General features: G+C 51.6%; 7 protein-coding genes and 1 non-coding gene across 8 annotated transcripts, besides 13 other annotated features; 1 reads left to right on the top strand and 7 right to left on the bottom strand.

The window, feature by feature from the left end:
- Positions 1 to 11,777: part of a sequence feature (heterozygous, non-Esmeraldo-like haplotype) that runs on past the window's edge.
- Positions 341 to 428: a sequence feature (GA-rich).
- Tc00.1047053510889.205 (hypothetical protein, conserved) lies at positions 624 to 788 on the bottom strand (the record flags this gene model as incomplete). The annotated part of the gene is made up of 1 exon (XM_815806.1): positions 624 to 788. One exon carries the CDS (start codon positions 786 to 788, stop codon positions 624 to 626), a length of 165 nt encoding a protein of 54 aa, XP_820899.1.
- Positions 861 to 960: a sequence feature (A-rich).
- Positions 1,045 to 1,072: a microsatellite.
- Positions 1,161 to 3,068, bottom strand: Tc00.1047053510889.210 (hypothetical protein, conserved; the record flags this gene model as incomplete). The annotated part of the gene is made up of 1 exon (XM_815790.1): positions 1,161 to 3,068. The coding sequence occupies one exon, from the start codon at positions 3,066 to 3,068 to the stop codon at positions 1,161 to 1,163; it is 1,908 nt and encodes a 635-aa protein (XP_820883.1).
- Positions 3,423 to 5,249, bottom strand: Tc00.1047053510889.221 (glucose-6-phosphate isomerase, glycosomal, putative; the record flags this gene model as incomplete). The annotated part of the gene is made up of 1 exon (XM_815802.1): positions 3,423 to 5,249. The coding sequence occupies one exon, from the start codon at positions 5,247 to 5,249 to the stop codon at positions 3,423 to 3,425; it is 1,827 nt and encodes a 608-aa protein (XP_820895.1).
- Positions 5,579 to 5,980, bottom strand: Tc00.1047053510889.231 (ATP synthase subunit, putative; the record flags this gene model as incomplete). The annotated part of the gene is made up of 1 exon (XM_815801.1): positions 5,579 to 5,980. One exon carries the CDS (start codon positions 5,978 to 5,980, stop codon positions 5,579 to 5,581), a length of 402 nt encoding a protein of 133 aa, XP_820894.1.
- On the bottom strand, positions 6,149 to 6,553 carry Tc00.1047053510889.240 (hypothetical protein, conserved; the record flags this gene model as incomplete). The annotated part of the gene is made up of 1 exon (XM_815791.1): positions 6,149 to 6,553. One exon carries the CDS (start codon positions 6,551 to 6,553, stop codon positions 6,149 to 6,151), a length of 405 nt encoding a protein of 134 aa, XP_820884.1.
- Positions 6,758 to 7,324, bottom strand: Tc00.1047053510889.251 (hypothetical protein, conserved; the record flags this gene model as incomplete). Its single annotated transcript, XM_815805.1, has 1 exon — positions 6,758 to 7,324. The coding sequence occupies one exon, from the start codon at positions 7,322 to 7,324 to the stop codon at positions 6,758 to 6,760; it is 567 nt and encodes a 188-aa protein (XP_820898.1).
- Positions 7,365 to 7,392: a sequence feature (AT_rich).
- On the bottom strand, positions 10,044 to 10,778 carry Tc00.1047053510889.261 (cruzipain precursor, putative; the record flags this gene model as incomplete). The annotated part of the gene is made up of 1 exon (XM_815803.1): positions 10,044 to 10,778. The coding sequence occupies one exon, from the start codon at positions 10,776 to 10,778 to the stop codon at positions 10,044 to 10,046; it is 735 nt and encodes a 244-aa protein (XP_820896.1).
- Positions 11,277 to 11,383: a mobile genetic element.
- Positions 11,778 to 20,754: a sequence feature (areas not merged during assembly with more than two copies in the genome that could not be assigned to a particular haplotype).
- Positions 11,852 to 11,991, top strand: Tc00.1047053510889.266. The gene has a single exon (XR_008255738.1). It is a non-coding gene; the product is annotated as a small nuclear RNA (snRNA) U2 (small nuclear RNA).
- Positions 12,677 to 16,571: a mobile genetic element.
- Positions 16,718 to 16,760: a mobile genetic element.
- Positions 16,718 to 20,936: a mobile genetic element.
- Positions 20,753 to 20,774: a sequence feature (AT_rich).
- Positions 20,755 to 20,883: a sequence feature (areas merged during assembly that could not be assigned to a particular haplotype. This can correspond to areas where the two haplotypes were merged or to regions with more than two copies in the genome that were merged during assembly.).
- Positions 20,884 to 21,169: part of a sequence feature (heterozygous, non-Esmeraldo-like haplotype) that runs on past the window's edge.

Here is a 21,169-nt window from a genome sequence, read left to right on the forward strand (position 1 = left end):
TGGAGCCGCTTAGAATCCAATTTTATTAATCTTTACTTCATTTCTTCTCCTTTTTTGTTGTTGTTTTTCTTACCAATTCCTCTACTTTTCTTCTTATCTACTCGCCCATTTTACACACAAACACACACACAAAAAAAAAAAAAAAAAAGCTTCTCCCGAGCACTCGGTTTTCCTCCTTTTTTTTTTTGTTTTTTTTTTTGTACAAACAAGAAAATGCACGCGTGCGTGAGTGTCGGTCTCGGTGCAGGTGCGGATATATTTCCGTACAGTGTATGAGTGTTATAAATTATTTCTTTGCACCCTTTTCTTTCTTCCATTCGGTGCAGAACAAAAGGTATATAAAGGAAAAAAGAAAAAAAAAAAGAAAGAGTAAGAGCTTCTGCAGTGAGAAGACAAAAAAGTAAATAGGAGGAAAAAAAAAAAAAAAGGGCACGCAACCACATTACAGTCACGACCACTTTTTCCACCATTCACCCATGCACAAAAGGTCTATCTCATTCAGAACTCCACATCACACAGTTACACACACACAAACCTCCTACTAGCACTATTACTAAATCTCTGTCCATCTTGAGGATCTTGATACATAATCTCAGTGTTCATGCCGTCTCGTTCCATCACTTTTATGGCTTTGCGCCGCCCAGCTTACCGTAGAAGTGAAGCAGAATGACGCTGAGGACAAACACTGCCGTTCCGACAATGACATTTAAAGGCTGGATCTCAAAACCCGTCAAATCTAAGTCGTTCACGGCGGGGCGAGCTCCCATCTTCTTCTGCAAAGCCTTCATAACTCTTCTCTGTCACTTTCTTCTTTGGTTATTCCGTTGCCAATCACCTAGTGGATCACCAGTTACCCGCCGAAAAAGACAAGAAGAAAAGAAAGTTGAGTTAGAAAAAAGAAAAGAAAAAACTAAGGTGAGAACAAAACAAAAAAAAAATGCAAAGAATATAATAAAAAAATTTCGGTGTCGCACTGGCGAAGAGAATCAAGGTGCCCCCTCTGCACACACACACACCTTCTCTAATTACTTCCGAGACATAGCAAATAATAGTAATTAATAATAATAATAATGAAAACAACTGGCTCTACTGTAGACAACACGGAAACTCAAAAGAAAAGAAACCAATTTTTTTTTACTTTTCGTGTTTACCACACTGACTCAAACAGCCAAATTTGAAGGGGCTATTTGTTCCACTTCCTCCATTTGCGTCAAATAAGGAATAGGATCCGACAGGGAAGTGAATTTCGTCTCCCCTAGGAGCCCCATGCGCTCTGAAGTTAGTTCAGCAATTTGCTTCTCTTTATCAAGAAGAATACGCAAGAGTTCTTTGCAGAGAAGTGACTCCTGCCCCGCGATCTCTTCGAATTGATAAGCTGGATGAAGCTGTACGGTAAAAGCCGCATCAGAAAGTGCCTTTGTAAGGGAGCGACCATATGATGAAGCATCATTCGCCAAACTTTCCGTTTTTTGTGCAACTACAGTGGGAAGGTTGGTGTTTCGGGTTTCACAACTTGAGGGTCCTCCATCACCCTCCGTCCATTCCTCTGTTTCACGTTGTGTCTCCCCGTCAAACTCCTCTTTATTTCCTTCCATTACTCTTTTTGCAGAATTATCTTGCTTCTCTTTATTCATCCAAAACACATGGCCATCATCAGGATCAAACTCAGGAATCATCGAGAAAGCAACGGATGGATCGCTAACATTAATGGTTGAGTTTGCGGTCACGTTTTCAACAAAACCCTTATCCGTTGGCGAATCGTCACGAAACGGACGCAATGACTTGGATTTTTCACGACCAAGAGAAAATTTCGAAACATTAATCCCAGATGTGTATTCCTCACCTTCTTTTAACTGAGGTACAGGTGGTGGCTGTCGACGTGGCGTTGGAGTCATAAAAACGGATGTCGGCGATTGTGTATCCAGCAAAAAGTCTTCTCTATATTTTCCCGCAGGCGAATCTTTTTTTCCTGACGGTGAAAATGATGCATTCGAAGCTTTTTTAAGATTCTCCAGTTGTTGTTTCAGAGCCATGCACATACCCTGTGCTGCGTCCAATTCGCTTCTTGTACGGTCATGATTCAAACGTTCTTGCTCCAATTCCATTCTTAATTGTTCTAGTTCTTCTCTTTCTCTTTCATAATTCGCTAATTGTTCTGATAAAATACGCTTCTGCCATTCCATTTGCTCCTCTCGTTCTTTTCCAAGACTCTCAGCGTATCGACTTTCTAACCCCTGTAACTCTATCTGAAAACGCGATTCCAACTCTACCTTTTCGGTATGAAGCAAATGGAGCTGCGATCGCAGTTCGTTCAATTCTCTATCCTGATCACGGACAGTGGCGTGGCACACACGCAAATTACGTTGTAAATCAACATAATCTAGTATCGCCTGACGACCATGAATACAGTGCGTATCATAACACGTTGAAGGTGTACTTGCGTCCCCATTCCCCTTTATATGCATAGACTTCTGTCCGTTGGATGCACCATCTCGAACCAGTACTGGAGGACATGATGTAGTCATCCGCCGGCACTGTTGTCCTCGACACCGCCTAGAATCTATAACCTCATTGGGCGCCTCACTTGAGGAAACGCTTCGTTTCCCTTGGGCATTTACATTGCCTGTAGACGGCATTATATAAATCTTCGAAGAAGCTTTTAAAGAATTGGACGATGTTAGAGTCTTAGAACCTGAGTGATTCTGGCCCTCGTTCACATCTCGTTCGACAGCCTTTTTATTGTGGATTGGTTCACTTCGTTTGTAACGGTCCATCAAAGGAGTGACCATGGGAACATTATCCCGATAACCCTTCACGCGGGGCCTCGCTCGAGAAGAACTTCGTACATCCCCATTATCTTGTCCTACATTGGTTCCCTGTGAAGTTGAGTTTTTCAAATAGCTTTCCTCAGTGTTTGAAGGCACAGGCGATGCATGACGCTTAAATAGCATGGTAGGGTAATGGTTGTAACCACCAAAGGGAGACCTATATGGCGCCGATAAGCTCCAATCCTCACTTTTTGTAACAACCGTATTAGTTGTACCTTTTCCATCAAATACTTTCAGCATTAATTGCCTTCCCAAAACCCTTTTTTTTTTTTTTTATTCGAAATCAAAGAAAATGCGCAAAAAAACAACAACCAGAACATAGAGGTTTCAATTCTCATGCGTACGGAAACAAACAAGCAAAAAAAGCAACGACCATCTTGGTCATGATTAATGGACCGCTTTCTTTTTATATATATATACCCAAAAAGCCTTTCCCCCCCCCCCCAAAAAAAAAAAAAAAGGAAAAAGAAATGCACACAAAATCATCCTCTTTTGCTCCTTCCCAAGATCCCGTCTTTTTCCCCTTAGTATTTCCGGATTGATACATATTCCCCTCCTCTCCCTTTTTTTGGTAAATTCAAAAAGAAATTCTCTTTACAAGTGAGAGCGTTCGTTGAATAGCTTAATGAGGCCATTTGTCGAAGAATCATGGTTTGTAACCTTTTGACCAGGCTGAAGTTGTGGAAGAATGGACTTGGCAAGTAACTTCCCCAGTTCCACACCCCATTGATCATAGCTGTTAATCCCCCAAATAGCTCCTTGGACAAGAACTTTGTGCTCATACATGGCAATAATGGCACCCAATGCCCGTGGAGTGAGAGCCTTTACCAACAAGGAGTTGCTTGGACGTCCCCCAGTGAAGGTTTTTTGTGGTATCAACAATTGAATCTCATCCTCAGACTTTCCTCCCGCGGATTCCAGTTCCCTTTTAACCTCCTCAGGGGTCTTACCAATCATCAGTGCCTCTGTCTGAGCAAAAAAGTTGCTCATCAAAATTCGGTGATGTTCTCCAATATAATTTTGAGTTTGAATCGCGCCGATGAAGTCGCACGGAATTAACTTTGTCCCTTGATGAATAAGTTGATAAAAAGCATGTTGGCCGTTGGTGCCAGCTTCCCCAAAAATAATAGGACCAGTGTGCGTTGACACCATTCGGCCGTTTTTGGTGGCACCCTTTCCATTGCTTTCCATGTCAAGCTGCTGAAGGTACGCTGGCAACCTCCATAAGTATTGATCATATGGTAGGATGGCTTGGGTTTCACTTCCAAAGAAGTTATTGTACCAAATACCAACCAAAGCCAAAATAATAGGGAGATTGTTTTCCGTGGGTGCATTGATAAAGTGTTCATCCATGATGTGTGCACCAGTTAAGAACTCCACAAAATTGTCGTACCCAATTGAAATCATGACAGATAAACCAATGGCGGACCACAATGAGTATCGGCCACCGACCCAGTCCCAAAATTGGAACATATTCGCTTCATCAATACCAAATTCTTTGACTTTTTCCGCATTTGTTGAAAGTGCAACAAAGTGCTTTGCAACAGCACCAGCTTCTGGAATGCCTCGAGAACTTAAAAACTTCAAAAACTCACTCCGTGCGGACAAAGCATTCGTAATGGTTTCTTGTGTAGTGAATGTTTTGCTGGCAATTATAAAAAGAGTTGATTCCAAGTCGACCAATTTCAAGACTTCAGACAAGTGTGTTCCATCAATATTAGAAACAAAATGCATGGATATTCTCCGATCTGAAAAAGGTTTCAAGGCTTCACATGCCATCATGGGACCGAGATCACTGCCTCCAATCCCAATATTCACAACATGGCGGATAGGCTTTCCTGACTGACCTTTCCACTCACCTCTCCTGACCTTTTCTGATATTTTCTTCATTTGTTCAAGTACCTTGTTTACCATGGGCATAACGTCATGTCCATCCACAAAAATGGGACGATTGCTTCGATTTCGCAAAGCAATATGAAGCACTGAACGATTTTCGGCCGTATTAACCTTTTCTCCAGCAAACAATGCCCGCATAAACGCGCGAATACCTCTCTCTTCAACCAACTTAAAAAGAACGTCTTTTATTTCATCATTTATGTGTGTCTTTGAGTAATCCAAAAAAACAAAGTTTTTGTCACTGCTTCTCAAATCCACCTCAAGCGAGTATCGTTGGAAACGATCCTTACATTCGTCAAAATTCTTCAAAATGCTCTCGCTTCCGTGAATCTCGTATAATTCTTGAAGACGACGCCAGGAGGGGCACGAACTCAAGCTTGTGTCAGTATCAACACCAAGTGGCCTCATCCTTCTTGTTATTTCGTGTGGCATATTGAAAGATGCGACAGCCATGCTGGTATTCGCGGGCGCCGCATTGCTTTCGTTCAAGTGAACTGTCAAATCCTTCAGGTATTGATCTTTCATTTGTCTCTCGATCTTCCTTTTAACTCAATTTACTGTGTCTGTATACTGCTTTTAAATTTGAAAAGCAACTATTATATACTCTTGTTTTTCTTTGTTTTTGTTGTTGTTGTTTTTTACCAGCTTTTTTCGTCAAAAAGAATACAATAAAAAAAAAGAAGAGCTTCCCTTCTGTCAGATCACTGCGGGGGGGGGGGAAGGAATTAGTATCAGGGTATCTACAAAATGAGCAATGTGTAAGTATGCACGTATAGGTTTGTGGAAATGCAAAAGAAAAAAGTTCAAATAATCCCTCAACGTGTGTCTTGAAGTTGTTCTCGTTTTAAACTACTTTAACGTATACCAAGAGCTCTGGTGATTTTCTCCAAAACGAAGTCCCTCTCAGCGTCGTAGAGACCCCCTTTGCTCGGAATCTCAAGAATGCAAGGAATAGGTTCTTTTTGTTCTTCAATCAAATGACGAATGTCATTCGCTATGTGCTGACATATCACAATAACACCAACTGCATCATTTGCACACATATTGGTAAATGCTGTCTCGATATCAACCAGTGGTGTGTTTGGATTCACAACTATGTAGTTTGGTTGTTCAACGTTCTTTTTATCTCCACTCATCTGGTTCAAAGTCGCTCGATTATCTCCGGTACCCGCCAAAAGAAAACCGGTGACTGTGTCTTCATCCCCAATAATACCAACGATGAGCTCATCTCTGTTCTTGTAACGGATTGTGGGCATTATATCGTTAGAAATCTTGCACTTTGCTATAAATTAAAATGAAAAAGAAAAAAAAAGAATTGGCGGAATCATCGCAAGGATAATCAAAACAACCTTGCAAAACCGAGCGAAATGGTAAATATGTAAAAGAAAATTTCCAAGAAAAAAAAGCTGTATTTGCTCTCGGGGTTAATCTCCACGAAAAGCAGGCAACTTTGAATCCCAATCAACGTAGTTTGGATCCTTCTTTTGTCGCTCGCCAAAATCGTCTCGCAGTAATTCAAGGGAAATTCGAACCACATTATCCACTTCTACCCTCTCATCAAAAGCACCCTGCAGAGTAACGGCTTCCGCGTCATATTTCAGAGAGGTTCCAGCCAAGAGGTGGTTAAGAAGTAAATCCTCATCGACAAGAAAAAGCTTCTCCTCTCGCATACACAAGCCTTGGCGTCTTGTCATGAAGTTTGTCTTCGACTCCTGAGCCACTGAAAGAAATCCATTTAGTCTTTCCTCAGCTCTCCCGTCCTTGTTAAATGAAAGAAAGGTCCGACGCATTTTACTAAAAAAAGAAAAAAAAAATGTAAAAAATAACATTCAGTATATATATATACGTTCAGAAAACCAAAAACAATATAAATATTCATATATATTTCCCACCCATCCAACTAAAAAAGTCCTTTTTTCCCGTTTCGTGAACTTTCACTTTCAAAAAAAAGAACAACGCAAGAGGTCCAATCGTCATGCGACTGGTATTTCCCATTTTTGAGGCACCCTCATGGTCCTCTACAGTCACACTAACTAGCGGTCGTAACGATCAGGAAGACGGAGCCATTGAACTGTCTGCTGAGGCGACGTCAAATGAGTTTTCCTAAAACGAGCCACTGGGCATTCCACCATCACTTGCTCTCCGAGCTGTTCAATTTGTTTTGGAGTTGCCTGTGGTGCATCCACAAAAACTTTTACGCCACCTTCTGGTGTCTTTTCAAAACGGATTTCTCGGATATCAATCCCTTGACGTCGCGCAATGTCATGTGCATGAGCCTCGCTACACCACTCCAGGGCCTTTTCAAACAGTCCACCTAATGGGCCACCGAATGGGCCACTCCAATTTCCTCCCTCGGAACCACGTCCACCTCCAAATGAGCCAAACCCCTGAGAACCAGACGAAAACCCGCTCGAAATTTTCGTGGGTAAACCATTTGAAAACGATCCAAAACCAAATCCACTATTTAAAAAAGAAACCCCTCCTCTACCCCCTGAACAGCTTCCTGCATTATCGCACCGAGTTCCGTCGCCAAACAATGAACCAAACCCCTTTAAACTGTCAAGCCCCTTAAAGCAGCGAACGGTTGTTAATTGCAACATACTTATGTCCTAAATAACACTTTTTCTTGCAATAAGTGCGATAATATAAATTAAAAAAAGTAAATAAACAAACAAACATATACAAAAATTTAGAAGCGTTACATACCACAAACAAACAAAGCCAAGTCAACTCCCCGCCTCTGTCAAAAGATTGCCAACTTCTTTTTCAGAAGGCGGCGTCAAACCAAAGCAGCTCACACTTTCAAAAATTGGGTCACCAAAAAAAAGTATATGAAATAACGTCCGCATGCTCGATCCTCCTGAAAAATAAAAGCGGAAGACCCCTGCCCATTCCAAGCTACCACGCCCCAAAGCAAAAGTCACAAAAACAACCGTTCGAAAGGCAAATATGGGAAAAAGGAAATGCACGCAACGAAACCAAACAATTCCAAATCGCTTGACCTACCCTACCGGACCCGCCTCCCGCACGTCGTCCGCTGCAGGTTGCGTCGTGTTCGCCTTTCTTCGTTGTCCGGGGAGGGGATGCCCAGCACAATCAGATATTCCCGCCGGCCCCACGTGCCCACAACACGGCGTGGGATGTAAGCAAGTGCTGCATCGTCCGCTGCGGCCGCGCGCGGGTGGCGAGGGTTGTTTGGCCCCGGTGCGCCATCATCGGCGGCGGTGTCGGACCTGAAGGACAACAATCGTGGCCACAATGAAGAGAAACAGCAGCACGGCAACCCGCCTCAGCTTCCGTCTCGTCGTCGGCAGTTTCTTTTTCGCCATGGTCGCTGTTGGTGCGAGACTAAGAAGAAAACGAAAAGGGGCAGAGAGCGCGTGTGAAGACGTGAGGCGTTTTTTCTTATTTTTTTCTACTCTTGTTTTCTCAAACGAGCGCGATGGCCCGCACGACGCCCACCATCGCAGAGCGCGTCCACCCGCGAGGCGGGGACGTGGAGGAGGGCCTCGGCTCCGGAGAGAAAGCCGCGGTGGAAGGCGCAAAACGCACGCACGCGCCGCGCGCCCGAGAACCAACAAAAACCAACAAATCAGTAAACCACGCAGCCCGCGAATAAGGAAAGGGAGGGAGGGGAACCGGAGAGGAGCACCGACGTTGTGCCGCCGCTGTTGGGGGCTTTGTGCCTTCTCGCTGCGTGGTAGTGCTGTTTGGGCAGCGCCTTTCCATCCCGAGGAAAAACCGCGCCAACATTTTCGTGCAACACGGCCTCCTCGCTTCTCCGATGTTCACGCCGTGTTTTTGCCCAGGCGCCTGCAGAGCCGGGCGGTGGAGTAGACGCCGACATTTCTCATGGCACGGTTCGCGTTGGCTGGCTTTCGCGATCCCCGGTTCGTCCGTCATCGCTGTGGCGCCGAAAACCGCATGTTTGACGGCGATGTCCGACAGGTGGTGATCCCGTCGGGGTGTCTTCGCCGGGCGACGTGCGCTTCCTCGGCGGTCTGACGCCACTGGTGCGCCCACATCCGTTTATTAACGTCACACTTTCGCCGATTCCGTGACGGCGTTTTGGGCACACGGCGCGTTGCTCTTTGGCGGCGCCCCTCCTTCGCGGAGGCGAGGTTTTCGCGGGATTTGGCCTTACTCCTCTGGAGGTGCGGCCCCCACGGCGCGCGGGTGTCCTATCCGTGTTTTTGTTGCCGCGTCTTTCTCACGGTCCGGGCGCCCGAACCGGAAGTGAGGAGCCAACCCCCGGCATTACCCGCCCGTTTGTCGCAGCAAGGGCCTTGATGGGGCGCCTTGGTCTCGGGTGCCGGCTGCGGCGCTGTCTGGGGGTGTTCGTTTGCGCGCGCGTGTTGGATGCCAGCCTCGCTTTCGTCGGGGCCTCGAACCCACGGGGCGTGCGCTGTAGCGCGGGTGGCGCAGCCGGAGCGTCATCTTCCCCGGGGACGCTCCCTACTTGTCGGAGCGTTGGTGATCGTGGAGGCATCGAAGACGAAGCCTGAGTCCGGCTTCTCGTTTGCCCGACGCCGTGCGGGAACTGCGGGGAGACGGCTCCGGCCTGGGCCGCGCGGTCTGTGGCGGAAGCCCGATCGGTGTGCCGTGTCTCGCTCCAGTCCTCGCTGCGGTGACGAGTGGCGCTCCCAGCGGGAGGAGGAGGCATTTCCGTGCGGGTTTTTTTGCGTTTCTGTTGTGGGGCGTCCGGGCCGCACCGACGGCATCCGCCCGGAGCGGCGAGTCGCAGTAGTCATAGCAGTCGTCCGTGTTTGTCTGAAGCCCCGGCGCGGAGGCGGGCCAATGCGGCCTGTTCCCCACGAGCGAGGGCGGAGTCCGTGCGCGTGGGCCCCGGTCGACTGTTAGAGTGGAGCGGTGGGTTTCGCCCCCGAGCCGTCGGGTCGGACACCGTAGGAGGACCCTTCAGCAGGGCGCCAAAGAGAGCGGGCCGTGAAGATTGGCACTCTGTACGGCGCAGTGCTTGTCAGCGGGGTGGTGCTCAACAGATTCCTAGACCAATAGGTGGGGCGATGCGTTCGGCTCCGTGGCGGCGATTTGTCGGTCCGCCGCCGGCCCTGGCAATGCTGAGCGGCGTTTCCTTCAGGTAGCGCACCGCCACCGCTCCCGATTTGACGCCGAGTTCCGCAGAGCCGTCTGCCCACGCCTGGTGGCGCTTTCCTTCTGGGCGTGGCGACGGGCCTTTGCGCCGGAAGCGGCGGGCGATCCGGCAGTTCCAAGGTCGGGGCTCGAATTCGTCGGGACCATCTGCGGCGGCGCCGTCGCGAGAGGCGTGGGAACGCACTCGGGCTGCGGGCCGCGAGCTTCTCACCGAAGCGCAGGGCGCGGGGTCATGTGGTTTTCTGGCGGGGCGCTGTGGGTGGCAGACGGCGGAGGCACCGGACCGCAAAGCACCACCGCGCTGTGTCGGAGAGGGGCCGCGGCTTCACGTCCAACACGGCATCCTCCATTCGGCCGCCTTTCGGTATTCCCGCAACGATTCTCGCACGACCTGTAATGTGCGAATCCGGCGTGGAGCGGGACGCTGGGAAGGCCACTCCGCACCACACTCCGATGCCGTACATCGCCTTCGCCCGCGCCGGTGCAACGCAGAACGCCCGCAGGGTGTCTCTCATAGTCCCCCACGCGGCGGGCGGAATCGGTGCCATTCGTGGTGGGCGCTGGTTTGCCTCCTCGGGGAGCGCCGCCACGCGCGCGCCCATTCCACGGAATTCCGGAAATTGACGCCCAGGAGGGTCGGCATGCGCCCCATGGTGGCTGGGCCCCCTCGCGCGTGAGGTCCGAGAAGGGCGTGACGCCGAAGGTCGCGTGTGGGTTTGCCGCGGCGTGCAGCCTCGCAAGAAACAGGTTCGCCCGGAACACGCTCAGGCGGAACGCCTCCTCCGCGGCGCTCCCGTACACCCTGCCGTGCTTCTGCTTGAATTCCGCGAATTGCGACGCCAGCGTCCCCTCCGCATGCAGACTCGCCGTCGCCGCGGGGACGAGGCACGCCATGACGACCAGGACGGCCGCGAGCGACAGCGCACGCGCCCAGCCAGACATTACTGCTTGTGTGGGCGTGTTTCCTTCCTTGTGTGCCTTCAACAGCGTCACCTTCAGACTGTGGTGGTGTGCGGGCGTTGACGTGGAGAGAAGGAGCATGCGCGCGTGTATGTGCACGCCGCGGCAAACGAGCGTTGCCACGCCACTCCGCCCCGCATGGTCGGCTGACAGTCGGGGACGGCGGTGGGTTCAGCCACAGTGGGGAATGCTCGGGCGCTCAACAGAAGCATATAACAGAAAAAAAGCATGCACAGAGCAAATGAATAAAAGACACACCCCATTGGGACTTGTTTTCCCAATAATAATAATAACCAATCTTTGCCCGCACCGCGGCCGGATCCCTTAAGTGCCGATGGCGATCCAAAGTTGTGGAGTTAAAAATGGGCGAAGAAGACGGCGGTTTTAACCCAACGCCGGCATCAGGCGTATACGAATTTCTTCGGCCCCTTGCCGTCGTGAGACGCCGCGCTCTATTCTGATCGGGTTCGCGCTTACCGATTGCGAATTGGTACAATTCGGGCTCTTCCAGCCGCAAGTCGCCGCAGTGTGAGGATCACAAAGCGGGCGGGCGGGACGGCAAAAGCAAAAACAAGTAAAAATTGTTTAGATGCTTCCCTGCTTCCGGAACCGCTCCCGTCGCCGATTCATAAAATAGGGACAAACATTCCAATTGTTTTTTGTCTCTTGCCTTTGTGGCGGGATCGGGCGGGGCAAAAAGAAGGAAAAGAAGGGCTGCGGCAACGGTTCCGGGATCAGGAACTGCACCGTGGTGCTTTGCGCCTTGCGCGAAGATTCCTGGCGGGAGGACCGCGTGATACCCCGGAATGTGCCCGACACGCCCTAAACATGCCGCTTTCGTTTTCCAGAAGACAACGCAAATGCGCCCGATTGTTCGAGGAGCAAAAGCAACACTTTGTAAGCTGTAAATACTTGTATCCAATCCGAATAGAGCGTTGAACAATTAAGCGAGGAGGGGACGGACGAATTCTTTAGCAAGATTGCGATCAAAAACTCCCCATTTGGTTTTGAAACTATTTTTACGAGGTTACTTTTTTATTGGGAGCTGTTGTGTGTATCTTCTCGACTATTTAGCTAAGATCAAGTTTTTAAACTGTTCTTATAAGAGTAATTCCTGACATGGGCTTCATCCCAGGAATAAAAACCGCTGATCTCTCAGGCGTTCTTCCGGAGTTTCGCGCGTCCGGATGGAGCGTCTCCTCCAAAATTGTGTTCGCTTTTTCCTTTTTTTCGCAAGCCGAAAATAGGCAAAATATCCGTCTGGACCGCAGGCCGGACTCCATCTTTATCTCCGACCAAACATTATAGGTAAGAGGGGCGACGCAGAAGCACGTAGATCCCCCAATGTCTTCTGACAAAATGCGGATTCTGTTGTCCACTCGAGTGCCCTTTTGTACTCGGTTAGGATCTGAAATATTATCATTGACGCGGCTTCTCCCGGTCCCCAGCGATGACGTTGCACCTTGTCGCGGTGTTGGGCTTTGGTTGCATATAGGAACTCCGCAGCAGGGCGTTGCCGCGAGCACGACGGAGACTAAGACGACTCCACCCCTCGAGAGGGTTCCACGCCATGCCCGGTGCGGGGAGGTGAGACGGTCCGCCCGCAGACTGTCGGAAAAAACTGCACGACCGTTTCGCTGCGGTCACGCCGTTGATATCACCCGTGGCGGTGACGTCCACAAGAACCCTGCCACCGAGGAGGATGGCTTCATCAATATTTGGCGGCTTAACATTGCAGGCCTCTCGTCCGTGAAAAAGATTGCATTTGCGGCGCGATTGGAGCAGTGTCCACCTGACACCGTTCTTCTGCAGGAACTAAATAACCGTGGTGGCGTGGCGACGAAATTATGTGGCCATAATGACTACCTTCGGGCCTCACTGGGCGCGGTGGTGGCGTTGCCATTCTGGTGCGCCACTCTCTACCGTGCGAGCGCCTGTCGCTCCCTGGCACTGAACTCCTGGAGACCATTGCTGTCCGTGTATTTCCGCCGGGCTGTCGCAGCATTTGCGTGGCGAATCTCTACAACCCTCCCACAGTAACTGTTCAAGAATCCGCATTTATCAATATCGTTTGTCGCTTGGGCTCGAAGAGATTATCGCGGGTGACCTGAATTTAAATCGTGAACTCTGGGACAGTCATATACACCATCGACGACTGGAGGCGATAATTTCGCCGCTGTTCTAATCGATATGGATTTTGGGCTGGCAAATGACCCGACACAGGCAACACGGATCACACATCGTGATGCCTCGTCCCCTGACGTGACTGCGTATTGCGCCCTACGCATTTCCCACTGGACATTCGCCCCTTACATGGACTCGGAACACCGCTGAATATCTTACTTGGTAGAGGTGGACGATGGCACTCCACGACTAGCAAACACGCTGCCTTGACGGAAGAAAGCCACCTTTGCCCTGCGCAAAGCGGGTTGGCCTGCTTTTTCATCGTTGTGTGAAACCCTTCTTGCCACCGCGTCCACATGGTTGGATCCTCGCGGAGGCATCTTACGAGCAGCTGAGCGCCACATCCCGCGCGGCAGCCGTGACAGCTCCAAAAAGATGTGGACACACTAAATGGAACAAGCCGAGATCGCCGCGGAAGCAGCATACAACGCACACATTGCCTCACCTGGGGACAGCCTACTTCGAGCCGAATGTGCCCGAAAAAAGGAGGAGCGAAATCAAGCCTTGCGCCGTTGCTCCGCTGTGCTTCTGGAAGCCCGCGCGAAAGGACTTGGAGCCTCACCCAGCCCGAGGTGGCGATATCTTCACGGCGTGGCGGCGCCGCACCCTCATCCTCATCCTTTGGAATCGGTTGTGCTCCGCACTGAACTTGGCCGCGTATGCGCCCTGCCTCGGCAACAGGCAAATCTGCTTGTCCGTCATTTTGTGCGGTTTCACGTGCCATACCGCCTTATACTGCTGCTGCTGCTCGCTGCACTCCTTTGGTTCCTGGTGGCTGGGAAATGGATCGGCCTTTCCCGCCGTATGTACTTGACGTGACCATCCGCGACTCTTTGCTTGGCTCAGCCCCTGGCCCCGGCGACATGTTGAATGAATTCCTGCACCGTCTCGGCCCGTTGCGCGTGGCACACTTGGAACGATGATCCACAACCCCTTCGCAAACGGCAGCCTGCCTGGCTCCTGGAATACGGTGGACGCCATTCCCATTCCAAACCTTGGGAAGGGCCATTCCGCCCAGAGAGTTACAGACCTATCAAATCACTCTCTGTTTTATTCAAGTTAACCGAAAGAATGACTCACCGCCATCTGTCGGCGTTATTGCCGCACCACCCACGTCAATTTCGGATTTGCACCTCCGCGTTCTACGTCGGACGTGGTGGCACCTGTTATCGACAAATTACTCGTGGACTGAATGAGTTCAGCACTGTGGAGTATGAGCGCCCTGGAGACGACGCCCCCACACGACGCCCTCGTCGCCATCGCTTGTGGTTTTGATTGATTTTCCGACTGCGCTCGACACCACTGACCATGGGAAGTTATTCGGCATGCTTGACAGACTTCCGCGCCTTGGCCCACGAAACAAACGCTGGCAGCACAACTACCTGCGGGGCCGCTATGTTAGGGTATGCACTCGTGAACAGCACTCCCGGAAACAACTCACCTCAGACGGAGTACCGCAAGGCAGCGTCCCGGGACCCCAACTCTTCCTCCACTATGTGGGTGATCTGCTGCGCCGCCTGGGCAGCATCTATTCTGCCTCCGCATTCATGTACGCTGACGCCCTCACACTTGTTGCCTCAGGTGCGGACATCCATGCCCGTGCTGCGGCAATGCGACCGCTCTTGTCCCTTCTATCGACATGGGCTGTCGAGCACAACCTCAAAATCAACGTCGCTAAGAGCGAAGCTGCTCTATTCCACATCTCTTCACACACACACGGTCTGACGAGGACATGGTCGATCTCCATCTTGTTAGCGGGAACCTGCGTATTCAGTCACGCCCAGTGCGCTTGCTGGGCAACACGTTCGATCGACTTCTTAATTTTGTTACGCATGCTTCCACCGCTGCAAAGAGGACCATGCCACGCCGCCATCAGCTGCGTCTGGTCGTAGAGGCGGACGCGTCCCATCACACCATGCGATCCTTTTTGATTGGATACGTTCATAGTGTGCTATTTCATAATGGCGAGGCAATTGTCCCGTGACTCGTCCCCACTCACCTCCACAATATGGAAGTACGGTACCGCGACGGCAGCAAAACATTCTTGGCCTGAGCGCCTCTACGGAAGACACATCCGTCCATTTGGAAGCCAATATTCTTCCGCTCCGTAAGGTACTCTGGCGTCGCGCACTCACACAATACGAACGCTATATACGCCTCCATGATCACGAGGATTTGCGTTCCCTTATCTACTCGCAACCTACGCCTTCGCCCATGCATGGGAAAGCGGCGACATCAATCCGCTTCCGAGAGATGTTGCTATTAATGGATTGCTACGCGTCTGTGGCATTATTGGGACACCCCACAACCACATTCGCGCGCCTCTTGCCCAACATCGAATTTTTTCCCTGGATGCTGTGATCTGCAACAACGTGAGATTTTATCAGCCACTGTTTGCCAAAGACGCCTCTGACGATGTCGGGCGCACGGCTTTTTATTCTACTCACTCCTCTTTGGGGGATTGTGATTTTGAATTGTGGACGGACGGTTCTTCATCTCTCGCTGGACTCGCATCTGGATCCGCTGCGCTATTATATGGCTCCACCACGACAAATGATCTCCCTGTGGAGGTACATCGTGCACCAGCTGGCAGCCTCGCATGCTCATATAGGGCAGACTGTCTTGCGATCGAAAATGTTTTTAGACATCTCATACCTCCTCGTCCGGGAACATCCCAATCGCCCACACGAATGCTGGAGGAAACGGACTCCCTCTCGGCAATTGAGGCACCCCGCGTTGCCCACCGACCGTGCGAGACCGCGTTGCTGAGTAAATTTGGATTATGCCGCTTTCCTTGGTGAAGCGAGTTCACCCCGCACACCTTATATTTTCCCATCACACTGCGGTATTCCACGCAGTGAGACCGCTGACGAACAAGCCGCGATTGCACGATCCCTCCCGCAGGACTGCGTCAATGCCTGGCACGTGGGCCCCCACACCGCCGCCAAGAGGTTATACTGGAAGGATGCCCAGGAGGAAGTTGCACTCACCGGACGTCAGGCGTTCGTCGGTGCAACAAAACACATCCCTGGTGCCGAGCCAAACGTTGTGCCCAGAGTGGCGCCTCCGCTCACGGGCGCGATGCGACACCTGCCCACTCTTCGGCTGACTGGCACGCGCCCTGCGAATCCCAAGCGACCCTCTGTGTCGGTGGTGCCGTCCCTCCCTCACTGAAGAGACGGATCCGCCCCGACATCCTCCGGAACCTCCACCTGGCGTGTCGATGGCGCCTTCTCGTAGAACGACGAGCGGCAAATCAACGTCGCCCTTCCCAAGCCGCAGCAGCGTCTTCTCGTCCGTCCACAATATGAAGGCACACGCCCGACGCACTAACCCTGGCACTCCAATCGTCGCAGAAGACCTCACATGTGGATTCTGCGACAGCCCCACCGTATTCCCAAGAAGTGCCCCACGCGCAGGTCACTACCGAAAATGTCAAGCGTGTCGGCGAGCAAAAAACGGACAACGCACCTCTGCAAGCTCCAATGACAGCCGTAACCCTTCAGCCACTTCTCTGCCGCAAGCCCCACCAGCCGCTGAGCCGCCGACAATCCACAGGAGGCCCTGCCGCACACGCTGTGGGAATGCCCCCGTCCTCGACAACTGAGCATCCGACTATTTGGGAGCACACCCTCTCGCACGACAGCACCATTCAAGAGAGAAAAACCGGCCACATCGCCACGGACAGCCCGCAGGCCATTAATGAACAGTGGCAGCAAAGTATAACGAAACAGAAAAAGTGGCAGACTTTGAAGTCCTTCAGCCACACGACACCGCCGCTGCCCCTCACAAGTTCCACCCTTCGCCAGGTCCTGAAGTGTAAAAACACGACCGCGTGATATGCCGTCTGCGGGGTTGTCCGCTGACCGCACGTATGCAAAGGATGCCTGTGCTCCGCGAGAGTCAAAAAACTCATGTATCCGTTGCAGCTCCCGCGTCAAGGCGTGCGATTTCCAGCTGCCTTTATTCGCCGCTCCTTGCAGCGAAGCGTTGTCCACCCAATCGTTATTGGTGGATGGAAAGATGGCGGAAAAAGCCGATAAGGCCAAGCGTACCGCGCGCGCCTCGGCCTGCGTGATGAGAAAAGGTTTCTTCTTCCATTTCCCCCGGCAATTTCAACGTCGCCGGAGTCTGGAATAAAAACGGCTCCCCATCCACGGAGCGATGCGTCCGTGATGATGGCGGCCGATGCCTTTTCCGTGGGCTTGATGATTCGCTTACGGTTGTATTCTGGATGATGTGTCGCAATCGCTCGCCCAAGACAATCGCTGCCGGCCGAAGGTTCGCCAGGATTTCTCCAGCACAATTCCCCGGTTATGTGCGGATAATCGTCGCCGCACCGCCTTGATGAGAAAGTAGTAGTCATATAAACGCGTGCACAAAAGTGGCAGCCGCGCATAAAAACCGTGACGCCACAACCTCCATTTCCGCGATGGTTAAAGATTTGAGCGCTGGCATGGCGCATACAGACCGGACAAACCTCTCACTCAGGGATACCGCACGGTGAGTGTGATCAAATTGCACTACCAGGAAGGTGTAATGCGTAGCGCCCGATTCGCGGTCCTCCCCCATCGCGGCGTGACGGCCATCCGCATTACGAAGCACTTGGGCTTCCCACAATGTCGCGCCGCTTTTCGATCCTGCAACGCGTATATTATTGGTCAAAACGTCGACACGCACCAATGGGGGTGCGGCCCGGAGGCGGCGAACCACCGTCGTCACCACCGCGATTGCCGAAGCAATAATAATCTGGAGATTTCTTGGCTGGCCTTGTATCCCCTTGGGAGCCGTGTGAGCTCCACCAGCGTGCCGTCCTCCACGCGGCATCGAAAGAGATGCCGAGTCTCCCGCGGTAAAGAGACATGAAAAAAAGGACGCCTTCACATCCAGGCAGGAAGCGGCCTCAGCCATCGCAGGCGGCAAATAATTAGAAATGTGTAAAAGAGGAACATTCGCCCCTTAAGGGTCGTCTCTGTTCCTGTCGCGTGGCTACGCGACCCATCGTCGTAAACCGGCGGTTTTCTCCTCCACAACCGAAAAAGTTATTATCCATCCGCTTGTTATTGTGGACGAAGCGTCCTCGATAATTCCTGCTTTTCGTAACAAATGCGCATCAGCGGTTGGAATCCTCCGTGAGCCTTCGCGCGATTTACCGGAGGAAGACGGAGGGAAAGGGGACCGCCCGACGAGTCCCCAAAGTTGCATGAGACTCTCCAAGGTGGCCGGGCACAACCGACTTTTAATCCACTCTAAGTTCAATACGGGCACGTTGACTTGCTGTAACGGGATGGTTAGTTCATCTTGTGGAGTGGCCGGACGCGTCCTTGTCGCGCGTCTCGTTATTGTAGCAGCATGATTGTGATAAAAATCATGGAAAAACGCTCCTCCGCTCTCAGCCAGGGTTCCTGCCCTTCCGAAGTTTCTCCTTCACATCAATGCGACCAGCGACAACACCTGGGTCAGCATTGTGGTGCAATTCCCCAAGTATCGAACTGTGTTCTGGGGAAGGTCGAACGGGTCGACGTGCTTCGCCAATTGCGAGATCACGTGTGGATTCAAATTGTACGCCTCCACGATTTGAGCAGCGTGCCTCAACGCACCGCGTCTTATGGAATGCGCCGTGGCATTCCAAGGAGCCAAAGCCCGTTCCACCCGGGCAGTCGTCAGGTTCGTAAGCTTTTCGATGTGTTGAAGTGTCCTGCATAGCTTTATAATGTCGAAGGCGTCCTGCCCTCGTATCCTCACGAACCGCGAGGCGCGGTGGGGATCCGTCCTCGCCGTCTTCGGCGCCACGGGCCAATACAAAATTAAGGTCCCGTCCGTCTTCAGTTTAAGATTGTTGGGAGTCAAGGCCGCAATCTCGGACCAACGACTCGCCGTTATCCACGCGAGTCGTAAGACAACACGTTCCTTCCAATCGGTCCGGCTGCGGATTACTTGATTCATCTCTTCCTTTGTCACGGGGCGCGCCTGCTTCGTCTCCGATCGCGCAGCAATTTTTTATAACCGCAGAATCATCATGTCCAGCGGGGTTCGATTCATTTCCAACATGGACCGCAACATCCTGGCGTACTGCCGTCGGGTCGATGGCGCCACATCTAATATTGCCACCAAAAAGGCCGCGCAGCTCTCCTTGCTCATCGGCTGTTCGTGCGTGCGGCAAAATGTTGTGAATTGCCCCGCTAGGGACATTCTCAGCTCCCAATTTGACGTCGCCCACATTTCTCAAGCCATCTCTTCCGCCCTTCTTGCCAATTCCGTCGGCAGTTTGAACGATCGGATAAAGCGTCGGCGGTGCGGTGCGACGTCTTCTGTGGGGTTTGGTGGTGGTTGGTGGATTGGGTGCGGCTGCCGTCGTCCGCCTTCATAAGCGGCGTGCGGCAGCTCTTCTGCCGTTTTTGACGGACGCTTGTAGTTCGGGAAACCCCTTTTGGGACGCACGTTGCAAGTAGACGCCTCGTGTCCATAAATAAGGCACAGTTGGCATAGCAGCGATCGTTGTTGTTGCGATCGAGTTTCCCGTCGATCCACGAGAGACTGAGCCACCCTCGTGAAGGTGTCATCCTCATGAAAAACCGTGCGAAGGCGGGCACGTAGTTTTTGGATCGGGATGCTGGGGTCGAATTTAATCACGATCCGCATCCGGAAGGCCCGCAGTACAATCCCGCCCAAGTCCATAAACTGCTTTCCGGGCTCCCCATGCAACCGCGACGCGCGCATCCACAAAACCAGAAATGCCAAAGGCGATTTGGGCGCGAGCATCCCCTCGGCGCCAGTAATCGCATGCGCTCCGGATTTCGAATAGAATTCCAAGGATGCCTTCATGCCAAATTCGCGGGACCCAAGTGTTGACGACAAGTTCAAGGAAACCCGTATCCTCTTCATCCGAACCGGAAACTTCTTCTGAATCCGGAGATCGAAAGGGCGAAGTCACGGAGTGAGGGAAACGCGGTCGCCCACAGTGCCCAATGACGCAAGAGTGTTGACCCGCCGTCGCTCTCCTGTGAAAATGGGTTGGGAATTGTGGATGCTGGCGCGCCCCCGGCCACCAAACGCTCGTGGTGGGGTGGTGTCGTTGCGCCATCCTTGGACCCGTGCGCGAGCGCATCTGGCGGCCCTCTCCTGGAAGAGGGAACTCCTCGCTGTCCGGGCGAATCGCCGCACCCCAAGCTGAAGGCCGCGCTTCCAAGGCACCGATACCTGCCTTTCGTTCCTGGGGTTGTCTCCAAATGGCGTTCGCGCCACGCAAGCGCCGATTCTCGTTGCGCGAGAAGACCGTCCGCCACCGCAGTGTTGGACGCACGTGCCGAAAAGTGGTTATTCGCTTCCTCCATTTAATGTTGGAGCCGCGCGTTTCGATCCCGCACGTCCGCGACTGCGTTGTCCGACTTTGATCTCCGCCCTTCCGCGATGGTCAACCCTTGCCGCGCCCCCGACTCACGGGCCGCCCTCATTATGGGCAGGAGGAGTTGAGACGCAAAATTTGGTGCTTGGGGCGCCCGGAGATCCGCAATGTGCCCCGTAAAGGTTGAATCCTCCCAGTGCTCGGCAGTGTTTCCTGAAATCCATCGTAAGCCACTTATGGTGGCACTGACAGTCATCATTGATTCCGACTGTCCCTTTTCATCCGTGTAGGCTAGTTGCGCCTGTATGTCGCCTTGCTGGCGTACCAGATCCGCCATGCGATTACGGATAAGGCTCCGTTTCGTTGCCCTGTAAAAGGAATCCATCGCCATTCCTTTATATGAGCTTGCAGGAATCAGGTTGGGATGTAAAAATAAAAATAAAATAATTGAATTCGTCTAGACGCCATTGGTTCCCTGATTCCTAGAATCGCGGTCAATCAAAGAATAATAAAGCAAGAAAAAAAGGGTTCATGGAGAGTTCGCTTCATCAGGGTATACATCTTAAATTAGATAGCCCGTTTCCCTGTGAACGTGCTATTTACAAGATTAAAAAAATTTGGGTTTGACGCGTGGTTCCTGGTTTGCATTTTTTTTTTTTTTGCATGTGTGCGTGGTCGATTCAATGTGTTTCTTTTGAAAATAATTTATTGGTCAGGAAGGAGACAAATACACTGTTTTTTTTACTTGCTTCTTGTTTTGCATTTCCGAATTCGTATTTTTTTACAGAACAGAATGAGTTCTTGCGTTTTTTGAAAAATTCTTGCCTATTTCTTTGCGGGGGAA

Source organism: Trypanosoma cruzi, genomic scaffold, assembly GCF_000209065.1.
Source record: "Trypanosoma cruzi strain CL Brener 1047053516941 genomic scaffold, whole genome shotgun sequence".
Classification (NCBI taxonomy): Eukaryota; Euglenozoa; class Kinetoplastea; order Trypanosomatida; family Trypanosomatidae; genus Trypanosoma; species Trypanosoma cruzi.